This window comes from Cataglyphis hispanica, chromosome 26, assembly GCF_021464435.1.
Source record: "Cataglyphis hispanica isolate Lineage 1 chromosome 26, ULB_Chis1_1.0, whole genome shotgun sequence".
NCBI classification, from domain to species: Eukaryota; Metazoa; Arthropoda; class Insecta; order Hymenoptera; family Formicidae; genus Cataglyphis; species Cataglyphis hispanica.
Window position 1 is genome coordinate 1,405,776 of NC_065979.1, and position 19,169 is coordinate 1,424,944.

Below are 19,169 nucleotides of genomic sequence, written 5' to 3' on the forward strand. Positions count from 1 at the left end.
TATATAAAAACTCTGCATACTGGTATAATAGATATTTATAATTAAAATTGTACATTTCTCATAAAAATAAATTGATTTTGATTTTACACAGGGCTATATATCTAAAATACATTATTAGATAATAATATAATTTAACAATGATATCTTTTTAATGCGATTAAATACAATCAATTCTAAAGTTAAAATCAAGTTTCTTTTTTTCTATTTTAATTTTGTTTCTGTCTCTTCTATTCGTAAACATACATATTTCTGATATATGCGTTGAATAGAAATGCTTTGTCTTGTACATTCATTTTTTTTTTATTCTAATCACGTGACAAATGTAAATACGAAAGAGCATTCTGGTCTTCATTCTGGCATCACTATGTTACTTCGACTTGATATTACAAGTGTTAGAAGCGTTTCATTAATCAATCGGAACAAGGAAATTGTTGCGCCGATTGATCAATAAAAAAAAAAAATTAATGCAAATTTATAAAAAATTACAAATTAATTATTACAAATTAATTACAATTACAGTCTTTTAACGCGAGGATTTTATATCTAGAATCAAGTGATCATCATCTTATCTCGTCGTCGTTGATAAACCCAGCTGTATAGGTTATACGACTATCGATGGAGCTCGCCATGAAATTTAAGATGCGTTCGAAAATGCTACACGATAGAGCAGCGTTCGATTGACCAATCGAAACAAAGAAACCTTTGCACTCTATGTCCCGATTGGTTCGTCAAGCTCCACTTTTACGAGTAGATTTTCGAACGCAACCTTGAATCCTCGACGACACCGTATTTGCGCTTATTTGTGCCCGCAACGTCGTCAAAGCAGCTGCCGTTGCCGCTCGTCCTTTGACGCCACAGGACTATCGCCTTGGCCACGCTGGGCACGTCTTCACGCAGTGAGTACTCACTTGTACCCACTTGAATAAGGTTTGCACAACGGTGATTGTTGACGTTACGTCGCTGAGCTGCTGAGAGGCCGCATTGCCGTAATCGAGCGTCACCGCCGTTTCAATTTAACCTAATCGCTGTGTTTCTCCGCGGAGCTTTTCTCTCGACTTGAGAATCTTTCGTCCTCGTGAATCGCAATTCACTTCATCCATATGCATTGTCTACTTGCGATCATAGTCGGCTGTTCTCGCGAGGAGGTATGTTGCATCGTTCGTACATATGTGTTGTATAATTATAGTTTAGAGAGAGAGAGAGAGAGAGAGAGAAAAAGAGAGAGATGAGTCTTGTTGAAATGTTGTGATATGGGTGGTATAGCGTTATAATATAGGATTATAGTATTGGATTAAAATATGCCACGGTTTTATATGTTTTTAAAATATGCTATATGTTTTCATGACTGGAACTTTTATCTTTTTTTTAATTTATATATATATATATATATATAACACACTATATCCATCAGTGTTTTCTTTTTATGTTTCTTTTTGGTTGCTCTTTTCCACATACTTCTGTTATAAGATTCTACAATAAGTTCATTCTTTCATGTTAAATATTATATTATACTTATCTTTGACAAGAATAAAATAAAATTTTTATATAATATATTTTGTCCTGCTAATATTATATTGCTTGATAATTATAATCTCATATATATTTTCAGGCTGTTTAAGTAGTAATAATGTCTGTACATTATAAATTTAAATCTACTTTGGACTATGACACTGTGTCGTTTGATGGACTACATATTTCAGTGGCAGATTTAAAAAAAGCTATATTTCATCAGAAACGTATCGGCAAAAATACAGATTTTGATTTGCAAATTACAAATGCCCAAACAAAGGAAGGCAAATATCTTATTTCATTAAATGCTTTTTTTTACTTCTACCTCGTAAAATTCTACAAATATATTTGATAATTATATCTATTAAGATTATAATCTGTATAATAGAATATTGATAATACATTTAGTTAATAATTGTACTGTTTTCTATAGATTACACGGATGATAATGCATTAATTGCTAAAAATACTAGTCTTATTGTTGCAAGAGTTCCATTAACAATACAACAAAAACGTTCTTGGGATCGAAATGAAACTCCTCCATTTAGTAATTTGAAAGATGAAACTAATTTGAACAGAGCTGTAGATCTCACAAGATTAGATGGTTCAGAGGAGGATAAAATTCGTGCAATGATGACACAATCAACACAAGACTATGATCCCTCAAAGTATACAATTTTATATATTTTATTGTTTTAATGGGCATAATTTGTTACGCAATTTATTGCAATATAAATATGTATATATATATCTATAATATTTAAACAGTTATATGAAAATTCGTGGTGCTAATCAGACTGGTGATGTACCTGCAAATTATCGTTGTTATAAATGCCATCAACCTGGACATTGGATAAAAAACTGTCCATTGGGTACAAATCAGGAACCGATTGAAATCAAGAAAAGTACAGGTATTCCTAGAAGTTTCATGGTGCCTGTTGAGGGACCTTTGGTACCTGGTGCTATGATGACACCTACAGGGCACTATGCTGTTCCTGCTATTGATCAGTAAGTTTCAATTATATAAATATATATTGTAATATCTCTAGAAAATATTACAATATACATACACATAAAGCAAAATATATATACATTCATTATTGCTCTTTCTGTCTTTAGTCAAGCTTACAAGGAAGGCAAGAAGGAACGACCACCATTTTCACAAGATCCAGAACCTGTGATAGAGAAACCAGAGATACCAGAGGATTTATTATGCAATATCTGCAAAGACCTTCTGACAGATGCAGTGATGATTCCATGTTGTGGAAATTCCTTTTGTGATGAATGTAAATCTTTTATCATATATTATAAATAATTAATGAGCATTTTTTTTTACACTGTGTAGGATTATCTTGTTTATAACTATATTTTTTTCTTTTAACAGGTATTCGCACATTTCTGCTGGAATCTGAAGAACATGAATGCCCAGATTGTAAAGAGAAAGATGTATCACCAGAGACTCTTATTCCAAATAGATTCTTACGTAATGCAGTAATGAATTTTAAAAATGAAACTGGTTATGCCAAAAGACAGACTTATCGGCCTCCTATTGTCCAAAGTGGTGGACAAACTGCAGCACCAACGGATCAACCTAAAGTTGAAGCGCAGCAAACTACGAGTCAAGTATCTTCTCAAGCTCAAACTATACAATCATCAATTGCTCCTAATGTACCATTGCAAGAATCTGTGGAATCGCAGCCTACTAATCTCGAATCTGCCTCGCAACATTTCCCAACTGCCACCTCTGGTTTGCAGCCACAGACATCAACCAGTAAGTGCTTTTTGGTAACTGATGTTAGTGTTCTGATGTATATATAATTAAAAAAAAAAAAAAAGATTAAAGTATATAATATAATAATAGATATTTCTATAATATCAATGACAATGGAATCAAAATGACTTATCTTGTACAAAGATTTATGTTCAATAATTATAAATTTGCTATACATGTAAAGTCCTAGTGTGAAATTAATGTGTGACAGCATGTGTCACTTTTTTTTAACAATGATATATACTTAATCATGTTAGGGCTTTAGTAATAGATCTAATATAATGTTAAATACATTAGTTAATGTTTAAATATTTTATTATATTATATTAATATTAATGCAGAGAAAATTATTTATATTGACTTTATAAAAAAAGTCCATTCAATTACATAACTTTAGTATACAAACATTTGTTTGTAACATTTTGTGTAATGTATTAATTTATGAGTCAGAGAAATAGGAAGTATATTACAGTATAAAAATATGAAAATTACACACACACAATATTTTATGTGTATATATATATATATATATATATATATATATCAACATATATAATATGTAGCAAGAGTTTATTGATTTTAAAGTTTTTCTAATAATATTTTTACATTATTTTATGTTTAAAATATTGCAGCAGTATATTTATATATATTACTAATAAGATTAAACTATAAACACAAAAGGTTTGTATATTTGAAATCCGCACCTACAAATAACAGAGAATTAATGCATTATTATTAATTTAATCAGATAACATTATATAAAATATAAATTTCTTTAATAAAAATATATAATGGCAACATAGGAGCTGGCGCCGTGAGTCAAGCGCAAATAAATTAATGCACAATTAATTGGTCAAAACCATGCGATGATATGCATTTAAATTTATTAGTTTGAAATTTATCAGAGGGAAAAAATTCAAAATAAATACGATATAATCAGTATTAGTTAAGTATAATAATAAGTCGCTATCAAATATTTAAGTGTAATTCTCCGCCGGATAAGTTTTTTCACGATTGACAAAGGTACGTGGCGGATAACTTCCTAAAGATGAATCTTAGCGCTCTGGATGTTTGTATACACTGCTCTTTATGCTTCAAGTTTGTTTTAATATTCTAAGCTCTTTCGAAATTACTCACTATACGTTAAAACGTTATGAACACCATTAGTCTCCTGCGTTATAGTTCTTTATAATTATCTCATTTGTGTGGATTTAACTTATTTTTCTATTATAATTATTTTTTATTCGATTTCCTCATTGAGTTTTGAGTGAATGCACACATAAAAAATGTTATATGTGTAAGTCTTTGCATTTTTTTTTTTATACTGTTTTGGTCGGAATTTTGCTTCTTCATGTTTTTGACTTTTCAGATTTTGATATATATAACAATATTTTATTGATGCTTATGGGGAGATTATGGATGGTCTTATCCGCCTCACATTTCTGCTGATGAAGGGACATATCCATAGCAGAGAATTACATTTAGATATTTAACCATGATTATTATTGTATATTTGACCGATATGATTGACTACATTGCATTTATTTTGAATTTTTTCCATATTGCACTGATGAAGATCCAAAAAAGGGATCGAAACATCTGCTTACGTTTTTAATTAATTTTTTTAATTAATTTTAAACTAATAAATTTAAATGCATTCTATCATATGGTTTTGACCAATTAATTGTGCATTAATTTATTTGAGCCTGATTTATAGCACTGGCTCCTATTGCCATTTTATATTTTTATTATTAATTACTTGGAGCCTTTTCTAAATTAATTTTATGAATTTCTGTTTTTTTTTATTATAAATTATAAAATATGAAATAATTCATAAATACAAATATATATTATTAATTGATTTATTATTATTTACAAATTTTCATTTGTAAATTATAATTAAATAATTTTACTCAAATTCAGATAGTGCAAACAAATTGATGTATATTCTAGACTTCTTAATCTACAATAATCTACATCATAAAATAAAATGAGAAAAAAAATGTTTCCTGATCCAAAAGCTAATATAAATGTAAATACAGATAGGAAGACAATATATTGATTTCTCATTTCATCATTCGTGAAACTATTAAATATATGATATTTAATGTCATATATATATTTTATATATAATTTATATATTTTCCTTCAATGTTCAACTTTCTGCCTTTACGTACGATATTTCTCGTACATAAACAGAGAAGAGAGAGAGAGAGAAAGAAAGAGACAGGCGCCATTATATTGGAGTATGTGACTAATTTAGTTTTGGAGTTTTTTTATATAAGTGGCGTATAATATTTAGAAACATGGCTTCATCGTGATGAAATGCGTTCAATCGCTACTTAATTTCGCGCTATAATATACATATATTGTTGACGATATAAGTATTTCGAGTTTGGCCAGCTGACAATTTTAAGCACATAACCTCAAACAGTATGTGATACGTCTTAACGTGCCGTAACTCAAAGTGGCATTTGCATCGCAATCCGCTGTTTAGCGGGCTTAATCGCCAATTTGACTCGCCTAATCGTATGTGATGTGTGCTTCTGACAGCTCTGCCTGAACCCACTTCAGAATCGCATTTGCAAAGTGATTCGGTAACAAAACTAACAACTGACGAGGAAACTGAGGTGCCTCCTCCTCCAGGGACAGAGCCTTTACTACCGATTCCTGCTATCGTAAGTTCGCCGGAGAGAGAACGCGAGCGAAGTGATCCTCCTAGTCGTGATAAGAAGGAACGGGACAATGAGTACATCGGGGAGCGTCAATCGAGGGAGCGTCGACGAAGTTTTAGTAGGGATGGACATCGTGAGAGGTAAGCGGTTTCGCGAGTCAAGTACACTGTCGAATTTATATCAGAATGTGACATAGAATAGCTAAATTATCCACACTTATAATTTAGAAGTGGAGAACGTGGTCGAAGGATTGAGAATTTACGTCCGCTGAATCGCAGCCGAAATCGATCCCTGTCGCCTAGACATTCCCAGCACGGCGAATATCCATCATCATCGAGCGCAGTACTGCCTCATTTAATGAACCCACCCCCTTCCAAGGGTTATCAAGGTCATCTAGCTGACGATGGACATTATCCGCCTGCTATGCATTATGATAGCGGAATACGTAGATCTAACGAGGATCGTGCGGGTACTCCGACGGTGAGCGAGCGTTTCCTACGTTTGAATGGATAATAATCATAACTTTTGCATTATTTTCATTATTGTTACGCTTCTGTGATCTTTAGGTCGATGAACCGCATTTGCATATCCCCCCGTCCGGCAATCAACCACCATTATTGCCGTTTCCACCCGGCGAGGAGCGTATTCCTCCACCAAATTACAATCAACCACCGCCGAATGTACCCCCGCATAATCCCCCACTTTTGCCGGATCCATATTTGAATCATCGAATACCGATATATCCGCACCAGCAGAGCTCTCATTATGGTCCGCCGAGATACGATAGACCACCTTATCAGCAGCAGGGATATCGACCGTCGCAGCCACCTCGAAATTACAGTGGGCCGCCTAGACCAATGAGAGGACTACATCACAGTAAGTGCAATTTGATAAATTTATCAGATTATTTAACAAACTTGAAACTTTGATTTTTAACGTAGAAATACAAAATGCGTTTGTTTTAAAACAAAGAAAATTATTGTACATTTTGTGTATAATTTTTTACTTTTGCTATTAGAATTGATTCATATCGAAGTATTTGCTTAAATGTCATTATGATGACAATTGATATTCAAATTATACAAGCATATATAGTTATATATAAAATTATAATTATAAATCTATAATTTATTCTTTATTTTATTCTATAATTTATCCTATATCCTATATTATTCTATAATCTATAATTTATTTTTTTCAATCTTTATTGATTGTATATTTTTTCATAGTACTTTTAAAAGTAAATACAATTTTTAACAATTATATATATTTACTCATATTTATTAAATGATCTGCTTAATTTTTTTTAACTTATTGTATTGCATTATTTATTTATATATATTTCATTATGAATATATTTTATTTCAGTGGGATATAGAAACTTACAACCACCGCCACCAGGTTTAGGTAGAAGTATACACAATGGAAATCCACCTGGGTAAGTTAATTTTCCATGTTAATCTTAATAAAAAATATATTAAATATTTTCATTGAATCATTGAATCATGGATATACTTTTATTTTTTTCAGTATTATTGATGATCCATTAGAGGCATTTGAGCGTATGCTCAGAGAGAAGGACGAAAGAGATCGACGTTTAGGAAAGCACAGAAGAAGAAGTAGAACACGATCGAGGTCGCGTAGTTATACTCGATCGAGATCACGCTCCTTCAGTCGTAGATCGCCATTTGCATCCCGCATTAGTCGATCTCGCAGTCCGCCATCGAAACGGAGATCATCGAGATCGCCAATGCCGCTTAGACCTCGTAGTCGTACCCCGAAACGTAGGTCACGAAGTGGCAGCTTCTCCATTAGCAGGTACTTTTATAGTTTTAAAGAGAATAGCTTTTAAAGAGAATAGCTTTTAAAGAGAATAGCTTTTATAGTTTTAAAGAGAATAGAAGCGATGCTTCATTGAATTCATCAAGTTTTATTTGACATATTGCAGATCTAGATCGTATTCTCGCAGTCAATCACCGAGACTATCTCCGTCAAGAGATAGAGATAGGGAAAGAGACAGAGATCGAGAGAGAGACAGAGAGAGAGATCGAGATCGCGATCGCGAGAGAGACCGCGAGCGAGATCGAGATCGTGATTTATTGCCCAGATATCGATCGCCAGTCAGATCACCTCCCAGGTATGCGTTCGATCGAAATATCCTTATCTATATTATCTTAGAAATAACACACAATTTTTAAAATGTGTGATGTGTGATGTTTAAAATATTTGAATATTTATATTGTATTAACATATCGCGAATGAATTAAATTTTTAGATTTCAAAGAGAAAGGGATCGCGAGAGAGACAGACCGCGATCACGCGAGCCACGAGATGGATACGGTACTTACTATGGCGATTCACCGGCTCACGATTATCAATTCCGTGATCGTGAGCGCGATTTACCGCCTAGAGAGAGACCGTTGCCGAGATATCCCATAAGGAACCAGCCGTCCCAACACAATATACCGCCGTTGATGCCACATCTAGTCACTGGAGGTCATCCACCACCGCCACTTATGTCATTGGGACCTCCGCCTACGGACAGGAAAGACTATTATGATTCCTACAACAGGTATTTTCGCCTCAATAGTATTTTCATTCATGTACACGCTAAGCAGACAATCTATCGACATATTTATACCACTAGTTTAATTAAGCATAAAGACTCTGAAATAATGACTGATAAATTATATGAAAGCGATATAATACAAAGATTTAATTGTTTTGTTAATGAGAAATTCGTGCGCACCAAAATGGATCTAGAAGTCATTTTAACTTTGCATATATAAGTAAAATAATCAATGCATAAATTTGACAATAAATATTTCCCTCAATTCCAATCATCCAGTGTCCATCTTTCTGTCATTTCTATCCTACAATTTTGTAGGATAAAAAAAAATATATTGCTATGAAAATAGTGTACTACTATATACACCAATCAAATTTTTATGGCACTATATATAAATATATATAAATTTAAAAATTAAAATTGTGAATGATAAATAATCAATTAATTTTATTTTTTTCTTCACATTCGTAATTTCATTATTTTTATTTCTTCTCAAATAAGCGTATTTGAGAGCCATAAATATGAGAAATAATTGGAACAAAAATGTAACTACAAATATATATGTATATATATATATATATATATATATATATATATATATATTTTATATTTATATATAGAATTTTAATTGTATGTCAAATTTATGCAGTTGGTATTTACTGTAGCAATATTTTAGTTTTTGCAAGGGTGATAATTTGAAATATGTATGCTGTGAGATTGTTGTGTTGATGATTAACTCGTATCTCACGATGTCCGATTGTTCCTTTTATAAACTTGTGTTTTATCTGTGAAGATCGAAGAAAAAAGATGGAATTAAAAAAATTGCGCTTTTAAAGCTGCATATTTAATAAAATTTTACGTCTGAAAAGCAACTTGAATTTTACAAGTTAACATCGAAATTTGTTTTCAAAGATTACTTTGAATAATATTCGAATAATATTCATCGTAATATGAATAAATTTTATGCATATATATATATATATATATATATATATATATATATATATATATATATATGGTGAGTCATAACTATGTTTTAAAACTTCTTGAGCGTGTTCCTGGATAAAAAGTATGAACAAATCCCTCTGAACATTAGACCGAAAATGCTTCGTTATTGAAATAATGGACAGAAATAGATTTCATAACTGACTGAATTTCAGATCAGATTCTTTGTGCCACGATATTGTGTCTCTAATATTTTTTGATACTAGAATAGTTAACTATTTACTTACTAGCATACTATTATTTTTAACTATTTATTTACTAGCACACGCTACTATGATCCATTGAAAGAAACGGAAAGAGGATTTTAATGTAAGCTTCTGTAAACTTCTGTACTTGTAAACAACACACAAAGTATCAAAACAGTATGCTTGAGACAGTTAAATATTATTGATTCATTAATTTACTGTAATAGTATAGAGAATATTTTCATTTGAAAAAATGAATGATACTTATCTCACATATGGTGAAATACAATACCTATTTATGTCCATTATTTTGATAATGAAGCATTTTCGGCTTAATGTTCTTAAAAATAGGAACATTTGTTCATACTTTTTATCCAGGAACACACTCACGAAATTTTAAAACATACTTATGACTCATCTTGCATATGTATATAAATTATATTTATATAAATTATATGTATATAAATTATATATATTATATATATAAAGCAAACAAGTATATGTTAGAATTGCGTACATACATATTCTTTTTATTTAAAAATAATACAAATATTTATGTTGTATTAAATTGATTTAATTAGGGAGGTAATAATTCTAAAAAGAAGGAAAAATAAAGAGAACTCTTTTAATCATGAAAATGGATCAAATATAAAGATTTAATATAGTAATATATATATTTTTTTATATTATTTTAATATTTTATATATAAACTATATATTTTTTTACTTTATATATTTTAATATTCAAATTTTAAATTTATTAAAATATGTTATATGTTAATAATTTATTAAAATAGGTTATATATTAATAATTATATTTAATTATATTAATTATTTTACACTATATATGTACATTTACATATATTTAAAATTTATATACAGATTTTTACTTTGTTTTGACTATAATTGTTATTTAAAATTAAATTGTTTTATAAATTGTTAAATTATTTTATATAATTTTTGGAAATTATAATAGGACTGGAAAATCTGATTAATTTCAATCACTATATAATTACAGTAAAATTACTAGTTACAAAAAATTTTATAAATTTTTTTAACTATTATAATTTAGTCAATAATTAAAGTATTATTGCTGGTGATATCACGTTATAATTTTATGTTGATAAATATTGTTGTATCAATTGTGCGACATATATATTGTTTAATTTAATGCATAATTTATTATTTAAATATTTATGAGATGTGTATATTTATAAGAATAACAATAAGAGGATAAGCAAAATGTGCAAATGATTGTATGAATGAATGTGTGATTTATATGTATGAAATTTTCATATATCTCTTTCCATTGTATCTACTTTTATTATAGGCTCGCATTTTTAATCTAATATTCTTGTTATTATAATGATTTAATAAGAGATTAGGTGTCTTAAGACTATTTCTTTCGCAAATATAATAAAAATTGATTCTGATTGACAATCAATATTCGTTTTTTTTTCTATACTAGAAATTAATATATTATAAAAGCAGAAAAAAAATTAAATTTTTGAACTTTTTTAGATCTCTGCATATTTTTTTTCTATTTTTAACATATCACATATAATATATATGAATTGAGAAATATCGAATGAAATTATTGCGGGTAATAAACGTGAAATAGAAAATATTATTGTAACAATATTAACAATATTAATGGAAGTAGTAATGGCATAAAATATGAAAAATTTGTAAGTGATTACATTGTCAAGTTTTTATTGTTATTATGAATATATTGATATTTTTTAAATGATGAAAGCTAATATATGACAATTAAATGAAATCTAATATTTCTAATTTAGCATTTTCTATGTTATTTCATGACTTTAATATATATACTATGCGTGTGCATGTATGTGTATTTTATATACATATATTATATTAGTATTTATTTAAATTCAGCAATAAGAATTATGTTTATTTAAAGATATTCTTAATAACTTAAACAAAGATGCAGAATATATACATATTAATGAAACTGTATATGTGAGAGTAATTGTATTTTAATCTAAGTACATATGTGTGCAAATATTAGTTTATAATATGAATTGTATCCGTTTATATATCCGAGACAATTTATTAAATATTTAATTAGATCAATTAAAATATACTGTAATATAATGAAAATATATATAATATATCTTCTAATAATAATTGTATATCTGTATAATTATTATGAATATATTAGTAATCTATGTTTTATGTAACATCTTTATATATATATATATATATATATATATATATATATATATATATATATATGTTTTCGGAATATATAATAATCTAAAAATAATACAATATTGTTAATTACGCTATTTGTAGTTGTATTTTTATAGAACATTTTTAAATTATATTTAGCGCACTTCATTATACAATATTTGATAATTGTTATTATATCAAATAGAAATTAAGTTATAGATTTCGGTTTAATAATCTTAAGATCCTGTAAAAAAATCTTAATTTAAGTTTAGTTTTACTATTTATACTCTATATAACATAATATTTTATATAAGTATTATTATTACAGTAAGTGTACCTTATTTATCTGTTAAATATCATGATAATATTATTAAATATATAATTTTGTAAATTGCATGCAGATAATACATAATACTCTGTGTGTATTATTTATATATATTATGTAATATGTATATTATATTATGTGAAATATAGTAGTAATCTAAAAGTGCAAGAAGAAGAGAGAAGCAAGGAAGAGTATCGAGGCCCATCGTGGAGATTGCAGAAGCTAGCCAGCTGATTGACACATCTGCATGGTTTCTGAATCAGGTGAATTCAGGGCCAAATCAACATTTGTAATGAAAAAAACAAAATTACTTTTTATTATTTAGTATCAAACTCAGGACGTGTTACTGAAAATGTATCACGTCAATGATTAAATTAAATATAAATTGCACTTTAAATCAGACTATAATTTCTGATAATTTCTCAATTTTTGTATTTATAATGTAATTGTTGAATTCAATATAATTATTGTAAAAATGTATATTTTTTGTTATACTTTAAAGCCATTTAAAATTACAAATGTTGCTTTCTTCATGATTTTATAATTTTAGTTAATGACTTTAACAAAGTCTGGGTAACAGGTGATTGTGATGTTCTATTCTTTCAGCTTGTACGAAGATTATTTAAAAAAATTAAATAGTTGTTTTATTTTAAAATATTGACACATTTCTGCCCTAGTTATTTGAATTTTCATTGGATAGGTTTTCTACATGTGGCAAGTAGCCTCATTAACAGAAGTACGAAAGAAAATTTGAAGGGCAAAGAAAGTTTCTTTTCTTTCTACGAGTACCTTAACACGATTAATTTTCTCGGTATATATACCTTGGGATTCCAAATTTTCGTCACTAACAACTATTCTGTATACGCTACGCCAATTTTATAAAATCGCACCATGTATTGAAGAAAAGAAAAAGAAAAATATGAAAAGTTATATCTTTCAAAGTATGACTGATGTATCAAGCGCTGTACTGATTTTCTGTCAACAGGTATTCCGGACCACCTCCCTCGCAGCGTTTCGGTAGTCCTCTGAGAGATCCTCCATCTCATAAGCGATTCGAAGACGTCGCACCACCTGGCACCGAAGGCTATTATGATCTCTCGCCACCGGGTGTCGAGCATTCCGACAGATCATTGAGGGAAGATCGAGAGCGCCAACGTTCCCTGAGAGATCAAGAAGATCGGGAACATTCATCAAAGGATCGTGACAATGAGGAGCGTGACAGATTGAGAGATGACAGGTATATAACTTTAATATTTCATCAAGTCTGAAAAATAATATTTCTATTATTTAAAACTCTATTATTAAAAAAAATTGCTTTTTCCTTTAATCACTTTACATTTAAAAAGAAGATATCTAGTCATATCTTAAAAAAATTATTTTAAAGGAATGTATTTGTGACATGCATATTATATTTCAAAGGGGTCGCGATCGTGAGGATCGTATACGTGAGAGAGACGACAGAGATCGCAGAATTGTGAATAGAGATCGCGAAGATCGTGATAGATTAGTCCCGCCGAGAGATCATGAGGACAGGATACGAGATAAAGATGAACGCGACAGAAGAGAAAAGGAAAAGGAACGAGACGATAGGCATATTCGCGATCGTCGAGATGATGATAGACATATTGAGAAGAAGGATTACGATAAAGATCGGTATGTTTTGCGTGATTAAGTGGAATTAAATGCATAATCAATTTTAAAAATTATATAGTGAAGTTAAAAATTTCAATAAATATTCAAATTTAAATAAATTTCATGTTAAATATTTCTAATATGTAAACTATTGTACGTTGAAAAGTACGACGGTTTGTTAAATTGCTTTCTTGATTTATCGCAAATTTGTTATCTATATGTTATTTCCGTCTTTTTTTGTTGTAGTTATAGAGATGATCGAGATCGTCATAGGCAAGATGATAAAAATCGACCGCGAGAGAAGGACAGACGCGAGCGCGAATACGAATCCGAAAGAGAGAAGGATAGAGATCGTCACGAACGATACGAGAGGCGTTCACTAGAGCGGAAGAAGGGCAGAAAGAGTTTAAGTCCGTACTCGCAGAAATCCAGAGGCGAGCCTAAGGATCTGTCACCAGAGCGAAGTACGAAGAAGAAGGAAAAGGAACACGAGGAGAAAATAGAAGAGAAGAAGAAGGAAAAGAAAATAAAAGAAAAGAAAAAAAAGAAGGATAACGATGAAAAAGAGAAGAAGAAGAAAAAGAAGAAAGATAAGAAGTCTAGTCAGAAAGAGATGCCTAAGGACGATGCGATCAAGGTGGAAGACGCGCTGTTAGTCGAAGATAAAACGATGAATGACACTTCGTCTTCACCACTTAACAAACTCGACACGGTGAAAACATGCAGCGAAGAAGAAAACATTGAGAATAGAATTGAATGTATCGCCAGTGAGGCACCCGTCGAGCCAGTTAAGGAAGAATTCGAGGACAAATCTTTAGCGATGAATCCAGAACCGCCAGAATTCAACGAGCTCAGTCCCGGCAGCGGTCGGCTTGATCGCGCAGAATTCGGTACTAATCCACCAAATCCAAATTTCAAACCAATTCCAGAACTTAAATCGGATATGAAGCCAATTGATAGTCTCTATGGTGGATTAGACGACACAGAGATTAACACTGTGATCACAGAAAAATATTCTCTACTGTCGGAACACTCGCAGACCGAGACGAAAGAAGTCACCACCATGTTATCGACAGTGAAATCTCCGAAGAAGGATGAGTTCCTAGCACCCATACCCGAATTATCCAAGTGGGAGAGAGACGATACAATTGAGAAACCCGACGATAACAACGCGGATGAATCGCCGACGGAAAAAATACAGAGAGAGGACGAGCCAAAGTCAATGAAGATGGTTACTATATCTTCAGAAGTTCTAAAACGAGCGGAAAATGCTATATTTCAAAAAGCCATCAATGCGATTCGACCAATTGAAATCAAAAAGATTAGTGAAAGTAGGAAGATATTATATCAAAATCCCGAACCTAAAGTATTGGAGACAGTGGAACCAAACGCTAATCGAGAGCCGCGAAAGAGCGTTAATGTGACAATTAATGTTGGCAGAAATGAGAGAAATGTCGAGATCACAGAGCCAGTGAAGAAAGCCAAGCTTGACCGTACCAAGTTCAAGCCCGTTCCAGAGACAGCCTATTCACCGACCAGGTTGTCTGCCAAAGAAAGACTCGGTGAGAAGATCGAGGAGGGCAAAGAAAGAAAGATCAGTCCTATAAAAGGATTTCTAGAGAGACGCGATATGAAGAATGAGAATCAATCAAGAAGTCGATCGCCTAGAAGAGACAAGAGGATTTCTCCTCCGCTTTTAGAGCGACGTGTTGAGCCATCTTCGATGAATTTAGCCGCAAGCGGCGAGCGAAAGGTATATCTGGATGAGAGAAAACGGGATAACAAAGATAGAGGTGATCGATCGAAGGAAAGATCGGATTTCCGAGGCGACAGGCACGGCGGCGATTTACGATCAGAGAGGGAGAGAATTGATTGTAGAACAGATTTCCGCTCAAATAGAAATGATATCAAGGGAGATCGCGTGGAAAAGGATCGCGATAAGGAACGAGATCGTGAACGTAGGGGTAGGACGCCTCCTTCGTCTTGTGCTTTCAAGAGAACGGATATGACGAAAATAAATTTATTAAAATCGAAGGATGACGAGGAAGAAAGAAAACGCGATAAGAAACCGCGAGAGGAGAAAAAGAGGAAGAAGGAGCATCGTAGCAGAAGTAAATCTAAGGAGCATAAAAAACGCAAGGAGAAGAAGCACAAGAAAGATAAGGACAAGAATCAGGAAAAGAAACAGAAGCATAAGGAAGGCACAGCTTCGAAAGATGGAAAGTCAGATGGCAATGAGACCAAAATCAATTACGAGAATATTGAGCCCCCTCTGACAGAGTCATTGAAGAAACAGAGGAAAAATCCAAGACTGGTGTCCGATCGCAAGCGTAGTATACTTGACGAGGCCAATTTCGAACCCGATTATTCGGCTTCGGACTCGGAGTCGGATGGTGAGGACGGGAAGGGATTGCAACCAACAAAAAAGCTGAAACTGGATGAAACGGAATTAGACAAAGACATAGAGATAAAATCTTTGAAGAAGCGATCTAAATCCAGTAGTAGTGAAGATACATCCAGTAGTTCCGACACGACAAGCAGCGATTCGGATAGCAGTGATGAGTCGCATAAGAAAAAGAAAAAGAAGCATAAAAAACATAAGAAAAAGAAGTCGGCTAAAAAAGACACTAGCTCAGATTCGGACACTTATTCGGATTCGTCCGACAGTAGTAGCGACGAAGAAAAACATAAGAAGAAGTCAAAGAAATCAAAGAGCAGGAGTAAGCAGTCTAAGAAAAAGAAAAAATCCAAGCATAAATGACATCACTAGATATTTTTGATGCTCGATCAAAACACTTTACCTGAACAATATAAAAAAACATAAAAAGTGCAAAAAAAACAGCTTCTTTTCTTTGAGCGCTTTTAAATATTATAAGAATTATTTTATTTTCAATTCTATGGACAGATTATGCAGACGATGATATATACATTTGCAAATCTTTCAAATAGAATAATGATTATTTTGTACTTGCGACGAGTTAATATAAAATTATTTTAGACAAAAATAATCTCTCTAGCAGTAGATTATTTATTGGCGCCCCCCCCCCAAAAAAAAAAAAAATGAAAAATGTTTTTGACAAGTAAAACAAATTAACGGATTGACAAATAGTAGGTAAAACTGAAAAAAGAGCAGCATATATGTATATGAGAGATAGACAAGTTGCTCTAACTTATAAAAAAGGAACAGATAGCATTATATGGCCTTTGCATAATTCACGTTCCGGTTTGGTATATTAAAGTACTGTATGTAAGTTTATTATTGCAATAAGTGATGTACATTGTAGTCCACATGTACTTTATGATATAATCTTGTCGAAAAATTATATATATCTTAAATCCAATAATTATTATGTAATGAGTCAAGAACAATATCATTTAGGATCTCTGCTATCTCAGCATTATATTGTACTTTCATAATATAATGTCAATATGTAAGAAACATCACAAAATAAAATAAAAAAATTCTTTTCATATTTTCTTTATCTCATCAAAATAATACTACATACACAATCTTGTATCTTATACTCATTGTGTTTATTATATGTTATAATTTTCTTGTAACATTTAAAAATATCAATTTCTATATATATATATATATATATATATATATATATATATATATATATATATATATATCATATATATATCATATATACTTAAAATGAGACTTAAATTGTTTCTTCTTTATATTTTTTTTTTTTATTGTAATGAATACTATGACTTGTACACATTTCACATACACATTTGTGTGTTACACTTTCATATTTGTATATATAAAAAGATATATCTAAGTTATCTATATGTAACATACATCTGAAATAAATAAATAGCATTTAAAAAGCACGATTGGATATAGAATAATTTATGTTTGCTTGGGAAATTTATAATTAGGTATTTTTCAAATTAGTAAATGTTTGCACAAGACCACAGAGCAGTGGTAAGTTCCTGCTTTTTTCATTGTCTTTTACTCCTAGACTCTGTGCAAGAAGTGTACGATCCAAGGAATGCTTTGGGAGATCACATTCTGAAATAACATTTTTTAAAATATTGCTCGCAAAATTTTAATAAAAAAATATTATTTTACATTTAATGCAATTTCTATTATTTTTAATATAATGACACATATAGGTGTATATATATATATAGCTGTATGTATATACATAGCTATATATTCTCTAAAATAATACAATATACCTGCAATAAATACAGTAGAGCTATATTTATATCCCATCCAATCCAAATACTCCCTAACAAGTTCATTGAGCAATATAATATCGTGGGAGGGTTTAACAATTTTCTTATTCTCTTTACTGGAGCAATCTAGTAGCTTTATCACTTCTGTACGCATTTCTGCTTTCATACGATCAAGGTCTCCATCAGCCTTTAGTGATTCCCTTACAGCTGTAAATTCAAAATGTAATGTATTTATTTTGTGTTTTATAAGGATGTCATTGATGCTGATGAGTGTTTTTTTTAAAAATTAGATTCTATAGAACAATTAGACACATGTGTCATAAAAGTGAATAAAATATCTTGTAACATGTAATTTTAAATAAAAATAATGATAAGGAATAATAAATACAGGCTGATATCTTTTCTCTTGCGCTGTAATATGTGTACACTATAGAGAGAGAAATTGAAGGTTACTTGTCAAATATGCCATAATCCTTGATTTCGTAATATTTATAATATGCAACATTTATGTAGCTATGTACCATTTACTAAATCCTTCTCCGTCGCCATTTCACGCTGTATTTCACTCTCAATATCACTCCAAGAAATCCGAAATATAATGTTGGATGTGGTTAGATGTAATTAAAATAAATACCGCCTGTCTCTCATTCAAAATTCCTGCTGGACAGGGTGGCGTTCAAAAATCTTCTCGTCGCAATAAAGTAGCGTGTTGATTGACCAATCGGAGCAGAAGAAATCTTTACCCCTTTTGTCCTGATTGGTCGACCGTTTTATTCTGACGAATGAATTTCCAAATTATGTCTATGGGCAAGAGTGTCGAGCATATGTCATGTGGTCGAGTTTGACACCTTCGTTGCCCTTCCATCGCCGTCTCATTTCCTCCCCTCTCTCCTCCACCCCCTCCCGCATCATCAAGCCGCCGATCGGTTTTGTAACGTCGCGCGCTCCAAACGGCGCTCGCACTAGTCTGACGTTTTCCATTACAATCGAGCGGACGAGGGATCGTAGCTGATCGTAGTCAACGGTAGCGATTTCAGTTTATTTCGTACAAAGCGCTCGCGCGCTTTCCGGAGTTACAGCGAGTCAAGCGGCGACGACGATTCCCTTCT

At 31.3% G+C, this 19,169-nt stretch overlaps 2 protein-coding genes across 5 annotated transcripts; one reads left to right on the plus strand and one right to left on the minus strand.

Annotated features, from left to right (window-relative positions):
* The first annotated feature begins 747 nt into the window (after window positions 1-747).
* On the plus strand, window positions 748-16,934 carry LOC126858565 (E3 ubiquitin-protein ligase RBBP6). 3 transcript variants are annotated; one of them, XM_050608991.1, is made up of 16 exons: window positions 748-896; window positions 1,610-1,793; window positions 1,943-2,177; window positions 2,278-2,517; window positions 2,629-2,795; window positions 2,894-3,280; window positions 5,834-6,095; window positions 6,183-6,435; window positions 6,522-6,831; window positions 7,324-7,393; window positions 7,486-7,773; window positions 7,904-8,092; window positions 8,231-8,527; window positions 13,220-13,471; window positions 13,654-13,887; window positions 14,113-16,934. In XM_050608991.1, the coding sequence occupies exons 2-16, from the start codon at window positions 1,628-1,630 to the stop codon at window positions 16,625-16,627; spliced, it is 5,865 nt and encodes a 1,954-aa protein (XP_050464948.1). In that variant the 5' UTR covers window positions 748-896; window positions 1,610-1,627; the 3' UTR covers window positions 16,628-16,934. The 3 variants fall into 3 exon arrangements, with proteins under 3 accessions (XP_050464948.1, XP_050464947.1, XP_050464949.1); XM_050608990.1 differs by having other exon boundaries at window positions 791-1,145; XM_050608992.1 differs by having other exon boundaries at window positions 791-1,145; window positions 5,927-6,095.
* A 586-nt stretch (window positions 16,935-17,520) lies between these two features.
* Window positions 17,521-18,910, minus strand: LOC126858614 (centrosomal protein 20). 2 transcript variants are annotated; one of them, XM_050609096.1, is made up of 3 exons: window positions 18,514-18,910; window positions 18,061-18,267; window positions 17,521-17,890 (listed from the first exon to the last, which is right to left on the minus strand). In XM_050609096.1, exons 1-3 carry the CDS (start codon window positions 18,563-18,565, stop codon window positions 17,754-17,756), a joined length of 396 nt encoding a protein of 131 aa, XP_050465053.1. In that variant the 5' UTR covers window positions 18,566-18,910; the 3' UTR covers window positions 17,521-17,753. The 2 variants fall into 2 exon arrangements, with proteins under 2 accessions (XP_050465053.1, XP_050465054.1); XM_050609097.1 differs by having other exon boundaries at window positions 18,582-18,902.
* Window positions 18,911-19,169: the final 259 nt, after the last annotated feature.